The sequence below is a fragment of the Macrobrachium rosenbergii genome, chromosome 13 (assembly GCF_040412425.1).
Source record: "Macrobrachium rosenbergii isolate ZJJX-2024 chromosome 13, ASM4041242v1, whole genome shotgun sequence".
Lineage (NCBI taxonomy): Eukaryota > Metazoa > Arthropoda > Malacostraca > Decapoda > Palaemonidae > Macrobrachium > Macrobrachium rosenbergii.
This window is the reverse complement of record NC_089753.1, coordinates 16,889,475-16,899,740: the sequence shown is the minus strand read 5'-3', so window position 1 is coordinate 16,899,740 and position 10,266 is coordinate 16,889,475. Positions and strand designations below refer to the sequence as shown.

Sequence of the window (10,266 nt, the reverse complement as noted above, 5' to 3'; positions counted from 1 at the left end):
TTTATTGTGAAATGAGCATATGTTTACGCTCATTAATGCTACAGAAATAAAACCCCGTTGTTAGTTCATTACTAGTATTGATAAAAGAACTAATATCATTATCATATTATCATACTAATATCAGATTTAATATCGCTATTATTCCAGCACTACGCTGATATTTCAATTAACATTACTGGTATACTCTATTCTCATTCTGGTATAACAGTTAACGGCATTTTGTTTAACTTTTCATAATGACATCAGACTCAGTACCACCGTGAAAAAAAAAAACCGATAAATGAGCACAGCTTTAAAATAAGGAAGAAAAAACCCCTCGTTATCTGACAACTTATACCCCTGTTCTAAATAAGAAAAACGTGAAACACCGCTATTTAAATTAGAAACTTATGCTCTTACGCTCAGTATAATAAACTTACAACGTTGGGTTTTTCGAATAATTAAAATTTGCACCATGAAGACGATAATTACAAAAAACGTCAGCACGTCAGATTTTATCATTCAGCTATGATTTCCTTAATATGAAAAATTTATACCGATACTAAAAAAAAACCATACCTACTTGAACTGTTATATCGAGTACATACCACGATCTCATGAATTATGACTCGGTTACATCATGACTATTCTCATTAAAATAAACAATAAAAAACTACTGTTCTAATTATGAAAAGTTAAACAGCAACGACTATTCCAACGGATAACTAACTGGCCAAGACATCCAATTACTACTCGAAGGAGGGAGAACGGTATGCGCCGATCGCTTATAATTTGTTGTTTCCCTTGCTCTCCGGAGAGTTTTTCCTTTCTCTTTATATACCTTGGCATTCCTGTGCTTCTCTTAAAAATGAGTACGACAACTGCCTTGAAACAAGAGAGAGAGAGAGAGAGAGAGAGAGAGAGAGAGATAAATTCTTGGAAGATTAAAATTAAATACATTATCAACATTTTGCAAAACAATCAAATAATTATAGCATGTACTTGAAATAGTGCACACACACATACATATATGTGTGTGCGCGTGCGTGTGTGAGTGTGTCTGCGCGTGTGTATGTATGTATAGGTATACGCAAAAAAAGATATCACACTTACCTCACCAAAAAAAATGCCATAGGTAAACTTCATATGCACAAAGTTTTCCTGTCTTAATTTTCCTTTCCAAGAATTCCCTGAAACGATAAATGAAGGAACGATAAGCAAGGAAACGTTTCAATTATATGAATTAGTTTTGTGATTCGTTATTTATCTACAAAGCCCAACAGGTAACCTTTTCATGTACAGACCCGAAGAACAAAGTAATTTCTTATCGCCATTACAATCCAGGTTTATATTTCACATAAATGGAGCCCATAGGTCTTTTTTAACACCCATAATTAATGACCACTGATACTCGAAACTTCTCTTTATTCATGGCTCAGTAACAAAGTTATGTCGCAAGGGGAGAGTCAACTTCCTCTGCCGCAGCTGAAATAAAGTTTACACGTCATACTTATCCTTCATCAGTAACAAACAGATTGATATATTTACAGAATCAAATGAAATCCATGTGGATAGATATATTTTTTTCCACTGCTTTTTATTATAGCTATATTCATAATGTGACCACATTCTTACGGAATAACTAGTCTCGCAATGGCCTATTACTATCCACAGAATAGTGGCTGAATGGTAGATAAAAATGACAGAGCAACAGCGAAAAAAAAATTCGTTAAAATTATAAATAACTAATCATTTTAAATCGGAAAATTAGTAAATAAAATCACATCCCGTAAACAAAATAGCTTACCACTTAAAGCTCCCTTGTACCGTACACCCAATTAAGAATATTCTGATATTTCTATTCTACGAGAACCAACTGTAGCCGTTTTCTGATTGGCTAATACATTGCCTAAGTACAAACTTCTTTCGTCACTGGAAAATGGGCTCGGAAAACCTAGAGTGTCAGTTAGTGAGAGGACATCACTGAGGTGCTGGTTCGGTGTCTGGTGGGCTCACTCAGACACCCTCCGCCTTCCACTTTATAGGAGAGATGGATACCCGGTAAGGTGATAAAGTTAGCAGTGCATGGATCATTTACAATACGAAATAGCAAGGTTTTATTTGCAACTCAGGTGGTGTGTGAATACAATGATGCAAAGCCATGAGCTAGCCTTTCAATAAATGTAGAGCCACCTCAAACCCCATCACAGGATCCCAAACATATCACATGTCGATTGTCTTGGTTAAACTTGTGAAAATTACTACTGTGGTTAAGCAAATAAATAAACGCATTATATGAATATATTAATATTTGATTGATTAGATTTGTTTTTACTGATAACTGTACGAGCTAAACTTTATTTTTTTTACATTGTTAATAGAAAGGGTAAAAAAATACGCTAGTCTGATTTTACGGTCAAGGAATGAACATAACTGTTAATTGGTTTTTGTGAGTGAACCAAAAAAAAAAAAAAAATGAAATGAGCCAAAATAAAAGGGAACATTAAACAATTTTAGATTAACTTTTGCCCTTAAAGGATCATCAAAAACTTCGGTCATGTTACAAATATTATTGTACCACAAATCCAGGTGACTATCCTAACTGCAGTTTATGAAAACTGGCTGGTAGCCCAAATAGCAGTGAGTCATCCTCCTTTACTTATTCCTTAATTACAATTATATACAAGCACAAGACTTGATATAACACAGTTACAGTATGGATTACCTGTTAAAAGTAAAGGGTGACCAAAACCCAGAATCTTAGGTTAGGTAAGTTTGGTTGCATTTTTGTGAGTCATTCTGATTTATAGCGCCTGGATCATGTCGGGGTAAGCTAGGTTAAGTCAGGATGTGGTTTTCTTCAATTGCAGGCCACAGCCAGGTGGGACCTAGTACTGGAGGTCAGGTTTTGATGTAACCTTGTATTTTACTCTAACATACAGTGCTCATGGTCTGGGTGGGGCTTTAACTCCCCAGCAATACAGCACTCAGCATTTTCATTTAGATTAGGTAATATTCCTTATATATTTTCTTGCCGTCATCATATATAATTACATTTTTTATAACTATATAATATATATATATATATATATATATATATATATATATATATATATATATATATATATATATATATTTATATTTGTACATTTGTATGTATGTATATTTGTATGTATGTATATATATACACATGTATATATATCTGCAATATATATATATATATATATATATATATATATATATATATATATATATATATATATATATATTATATACATATATGTACGTTACCTATGTGCATACTGCATCTTCATTAAATAACGAATGAAGCTTTTGAATCCAGTGACTGAGCCAAACTACTTTTCTCCAAGAGAGTCATATATAGATTCGTCGATATATATAAAATATATATATTTACAGTATATATATATGTATATGTATATTATATATATGTATATATGTATTATTTATATATATATATATACATATAATATATATATATATATATATATATATATATATGTATTTATATACATATATGTATATATATATACAGTATAATACATACACACACACACACACATATATATATATATATATATATATATATATATATATATATATATATATATATATATATATATATATATATATATATATATATATATATATATATATATATATATATATTGACGAATCTATATGATTCTCTTGAAGATTAGTTTGGGTCAGTCACTGGATTCGAAAAAGCTTCATTCGTTATTGAGGAGGCAGCAACGGGAAGGCCAGTGAGTGGCTTCATTCAAATTCCACTGATCAACATGGTCTGTCTGCTTTCGAGTTTTGTGTATCATCCGATTTTGTCCAGATTACTGAGGAACCCACACAAATTTTTGGTAACAGATTAGACCTCATATTCACGGATATTCCAGCTATCGTCAAGTCCAAGGTTTGCTAGTATATAGGCACTTCCGACCATTGTGCCATTGAGAGGACATATGTCAATCAGTATATACCGAATTGGAAAAAAGGTCTGGCAGAAATCTAGAGCCAACTGGGATCGCACTATTGAAGCTTGTCAGGCTCTTGATATTTCAGATGCTACATCAGATCAAGATCCCAAGAAGTTAAATGAAATGCTGATGACTTTGTTAGGTAAGGTATGTCCCTAGAGAGGTAATTAAATTCAGGACATATCGCCAGCCATGGTTTGATGATACATGTAGACGAGCTTGCCATGACAAACAACAATTTCAAACACATTGAAACGAATTCGTTCATATGGAAATTACACCATTTTTGCTGGAGCTCGCCATGCTGCTAATAGAATTTACCATATAGCTGAGAGAAATTACAGTAGTTCCTTGAAGAGAGAACCTGAAGGAATTACTCAGGCTCATCTGTGGTTAACCAAACTGGCATAGTCTGTATTTTGGTCAGGCTAATTTTCCAATCCACCACTACTAACAGCTGATGGTAGACTGGTTACTGCCCTTAAAATGCCAAACTGCTTCACTGAGCTTCTGAAGACAAGCAATCAGCTGAGGATGTCCCTCTCCCTGATACTTGTCATCCTGAACCTGTTCTTACAAAATTTGCATTTTGCCCTCGGGATGTTAAGAAACTTCTTGGTAATCTTGATAGCTGGGTAGAGATCCTGATGGTTTCTTTCCTTTGTTCTTTAAAAATTTTTCTATTTTGTCTCCCAAGATTAGTAGATTATTTAAATTTTTAGGCCGACGTAGTATATTCGCAGATGGGCGCAAGCTTAGCAATACAGTGCCTGTTCCAAAGGGTGGCATATCTGCAGACTGCAGTAACTAAAGGCCTATTTCTATTCTCCCTGTGCTCTCCAATGTTGCAGAAAAACTCATTTCAAAGCGACTATATAAGCAGATGTTTAATTGAGGCAGTTAGTTACCTGCGATGCTCTTTTAGATTTGACTTGCCATTTGCAAGAGAATCTTAATGAGGGTTTTGAGTGAAGAGTAGTTCAAATACATAATAGTTCTGGTTTCGATTTAGTAAGTCACGGGGCACTTGTTTATAAACTTCAGAATCTTGAAATGGGTGGATCTGTTTTAGGATTACCTCAAGATTTCCTTTCAGGTAGGCAGCAACTAGCTGATGTTGATGTGATCTTTGGCGAACTGAGAACTATTGTGTCTGGCGTTCCACATGAAAACGTTCATAGGCCGCTGTTAGTTTTAGTGCATATGTGATATGTTTGTTTGCTTGGAAAACAAGATTGTTAAGTATGCCAATTGCAACACTTTTAGATGTAGAAAATGTCTCCATCGTGACATGGAGCGGATTAGTGATTGGTGTTGATACCAGGCTGAGCTTCAATAAAACGGAAACACTATTGATTAGCAGATCTCATACAGATTTTCCACCTCATCCTCCCCTTAATGTGGGTGGGACTCTGCTGAATGAGTCTGAAGCTTTAATTATTCTTGGTGTAACTTTTGACTCACATTTTACTTTTGAAAAACACCTAATGAAAGTTTCAGCAAAATGCGTCATGGAAGTTATTGTCCATAAGGCCTTGTATATTTATAACAGTGATACAATCAATGCAACCTATTTTAGGTCAATTGTTCTTCCTTTCCTAGGATACTTTCTCCATTGTGGAAGTCTGCTTCGGCCGGAGATTTCTCTCTCTTAGATACAGTGGTTTGTGGTGATAGGTTTCTCTTTCCTAACACCAGCAGTTAGGATTTGGACCTTCGAGGGATGGACTCTTATTTGTCAGTTTTTTGTAAGTTGTATTATAACAGACGTTTCACATACACAATTGATCCCCTATCCTTATTTCCTGCCGAGAGCGACCAGATGTGCTGAACAGTAGCATCCGTAAGCAGTAAATGTACCTTGCTGTCAAACTTAGATTCAGAGGTCCTTTATTTTTCACACCGTTCGACAGTGGAACAATCTCCTTGAGGATGTGCAACTGGAACCCCCAAAGTTCAAACGAAGATGAAACGCATTACTACCCAAAAACAATTCTCCTTGTATTTTAATAATTTACCTACATTTTCATTTATTTATTTATAAATCTGTTAATTTATTTTTTCTTTTCTGATAACTTACCTTTCTGTAGTCCTTCTGTATTCCTTATTACCTCCTGTCATTTCTTTCAAATGAACACCATATTCTTTGGAATTTTGAATTTAAAAGTCAATGGTCCCTGTGGGCTTGTTCCATATAAATAGGGTTCATAATCTGAATAATATATATATATATATATATATATATATATATATATATATTATATATATATATATATATATATATATATACATAATGTATATATATATAAATGTGTATGTATATATAATATATATGTATATAATATACATAAATGTATATATATATATATATATATATATATATATATATATATATATATATATATATATATATATATATATATAAATATATATATATATATATATATATATATATATATATATATATATATATATATATATATACACATATATATACATATATATATATATATATATATATATATATATATATATATATATATATATATATATATATACACAATTGTTCTGTGTATTAAATACAATTACTAACAGGACTATTAAAAGCTTTCAGGACTAACAGTCCTCACATCACATACGTAGATTCTAAGATACTAGACAATGAGGGACTGTTTAGTCTTGGAAAGTTGTAACTTAAAAATATAAAAATATCTCTGCTAGATACCATCCAGTTTCAATGAGGTCCTGTTAGTATATATATACAGTATAAATATATATATATATATATATATATATATATATATATATATATACATATATATATACAGTATATATATATATACAGAGATATTTATTTAAATATATATATATATATATATATATATAAATATATATATATATATATATATAGGACTAACATTCCTCATTATCAATATACGTAAATTCCACAGATACTAGACAATGAGGACTGTTTAGTCTTGGAAAGTTTGTAACTTATTTTATATATATATGTACATATATATATATATATATATATATTTACATTATAAAAATATATAAAAATATCTTTGCTAGATACCATCCAGTTTCAATATAGGTCCTGTTATATATATATATATATATATATATATATATATATATATATATATATATATATATATATATATATATATATATATATATATATATATATATATATATATATATATATACATATATATACACACACATATATACATATACATACATATATATATATATATATATATATATAATATATACAATATCCTATATATAAAAGTGAATGTTTGTATGTTTGTGCGCTATAGAAATTGGCACCGTTTGACCAATCCAGACAATATTTGGCACGTGGCCATCATTTGACCCGACTTCGATGATAAGGTAGGTTTCAAACCCATACCCCCTTCCCCTTCCCCTTCCACCATCCCCCTTTCCTTTGTGACTTATGTGGTAACTGCTTGACCGGTCTAGACAAAGTTTGGCACGTGGCCATCATCTGACCCAACTTAGGTAATAGGGTTGGTTTCAAACCCATGCCCCTTCCCATTCCCTTCACCCATCCCCATTCCTCCTTCCCTTTGTAACATATGTGGTAAATGCTTGACAAAATTTGGAATGTGGCCATCATCTAACCCAACTTAGATAACAGGGTACGTTTCAAACATGTACCACCTCCTCCTTCCCCCATCCCCCTTCCCTTTGTAAGCTATGTGGTTACTGCTTGACAGATATAAACAAAATCTGGCATGTGGCCATCCATTTGGGTAATAGGTAATAGGGTAGGTTTCAAATCCGCACCTCCTTCCTCTTCCCCTTCCCCTTCCCCCTTCCCTTTGTAACTTATGTGGTAAATAAACTCTACGGGTTTATCATACCTCATTTCATGTACTCGATACCTTACAAATATATTATTGAAAATGCTTTCAAGTCACCACAGTAATACATGGATAAAAGGGACAGATAGCACAGTAATTATATATATATATGTATGTATTATATATATATATATATATATATATATATATATTATATATATATATATTATATATATATATATATATATTATATATATATATATACTGTATATAAAAGTGAATATTATATATATATATATATATATATATATAAAAGTGAATGCTTGCATATTAGTTTGGCTTCTATAAAAATCCAAACAGCTTCAACGACCCTGACAAAATTTTGCATGCCACCCCCAAAAAGGTTTTTAACTCAAAAGCAAACCCCAATGCCTTGACACATACAAACACAGTCAAAACAAATGAAATTTTCGTTTTTACGTCACCTTTTCCTTCAATTATCTGGGTTTATTCTCATTTTTCACCTGACACATCACCTTTTCTTCTGGCAGTGCCATAAGTATGATTAACCTACAACAATAAATCCCCTATAACATAAATTTTTTATCAGAATTTACATGAATTTTGATCATAATTTGACAATAATTAATATAACAGTTTATTACTTCGATAAAATCTACACTGAAAACCTAAAGTGATAATTTCTTTCCGTAGTAAGCGAAGCCTAGCCCACGCGTGCGTAATAGTGGCTTAATGCAATGATTTCAGGTGGTAATCACAAGTCATTTGCCCCACCCGTTCATACATAAGGTTGAAGACATTGTGATATAATAAGTAAATAAACACATTCCATTTTTATGTACAGTGTTAAAATGGTCCTACGCATGATCCTACGTCATTTATTACATCATCATGTAAGGAAGAACAACACGTTCTTGGCTGTGCTGGAATAATTGAAATATCACCTTGGACACTCCAGCGGTTGGAATTTATTCTCGTGCGAATTGGCAAAAACTTCACTGCTTATGGAAGATAAGTTACTTTAAACGTTGCTTGGTACTGATTCCTGGAAGATAATGACTGAAAATTCTAGATTAAAACTTTACAGGAATGTAGAGCATTACATTTGGAAATCTTTTCCGAAGGGCACTTGGTGGGTAAATGTATTAGATTCAGATAGGGATTTAAGAAATGGCAATTAATACACTTCAAGCAACTCGAAGTACTCACAGCTTATACAACACGTCAATTAATACCTTTTGCTGATGTAATCATACACTGTAAGGAAAATAAAATTGTTTATGGTTATATATTAAATGATATATATTAATTTATATCTTTTATCAATGCGTATCTACTCAAAACAAAAATTACTGATTGGCCTAACATTCCTCCAAGAAGTGAAAGATTTTGTGTGATTCACGATTACGTTATTGTACAAACTGAACAAGTTTATAGATGCTGTACATGTAATTTTATACACAGTTCTTGATTAAGAAATTTGATGTCATTGTAAAGATAATGAGTTGTAATTTATTTTGTTAAAAATGTCCCTAAAACCAGTATAAAAAATATGTATCACGAGTTAAAGTTAGCCATATAGGAAAGTGTTTTGCCACGTTTTTCTTAATATGATGAGGGGGTGGAAGGCTAACTCTTCCAGCAATTCACTTAATAATAGGAAAGGAGTACAAAGGCGTAACAGAGTATAGATTGAATATTTCTTATTAAAAAAAAAAGCTGTCTATTTTCATACAATATTAATGAGTTTAAATTACAAATTACAACTGAGGGGTTGGTTCAGTTTTTTATGAATTGGACAGTGAAGCTTACTTTCATTACAGTAACACGTATTATAAAAAGACATCATTGGCCTAGGCCTATACCAAATTGTCTGTATGACATGGAAATATTTGTTTTTTATCGTATGATTTGGACTTATAACAGCCTACAAATAGCCTTGAGGGGTCTAACAGTCAAATGAATAAGACTATACAAAATTTATTCATATTCTGATCAGAGTATGAGATGCTTCCCAGATGAAATACAGTGGCAAACTATCCTAAAATTTGTGCTAACCTGTCCACATGTGCAATTACCTGTCAGTTGGTTGGATGACATTTAGGTAATACCATCAGTTCATCTGTTCTGATGAGTGGACTGTCTCCGCCCACAAACTGTTGTCTACACACATAAGTTTTAACGGCAGTTTCGATGAACTGACAGAAGAAATGACAGGTAAACTTAAAGGTGCTAGGGAGGAGAAAGAGGGAGAGAAAGAGAAAGAGGGATAGTTTATCAAATGTCATTCAGAGTTTTTCCAGGCAGCGCTGGGTTGGTCAGCTAGTATCTGGATAAAAGGAAGAGTCACCACATTAATACCTGGATAAAAGGACAGACAGCACAGTAATACCTAGTTAAAGGGGACGGACAGCACA

At 32.2% G+C, this 10,266-nt stretch overlaps 1 protein-coding gene across 1 annotated transcript in view; it reads left to right on the top strand.

The window, feature by feature from the left end:
- The first annotated feature begins 1,903 nt into the window (after positions 1–1,903).
- LOC136844929 (uncharacterized) overlaps positions 1,904–10,266 on the top strand; it is a 21,531-nt gene continuing 13,168 nt past the window's right edge. Inside the window, exon 1 of the mRNA XM_067114279.1 lies at positions 1,904–2,040. Coding sequence (XP_066970380.1) covers positions 2,030–2,040 — 11 coding nt within the window. The 5' untranslated portion in view covers positions 1,904–2,029. The remainder of the gene's footprint in view (positions 2,041–10,266) is intronic.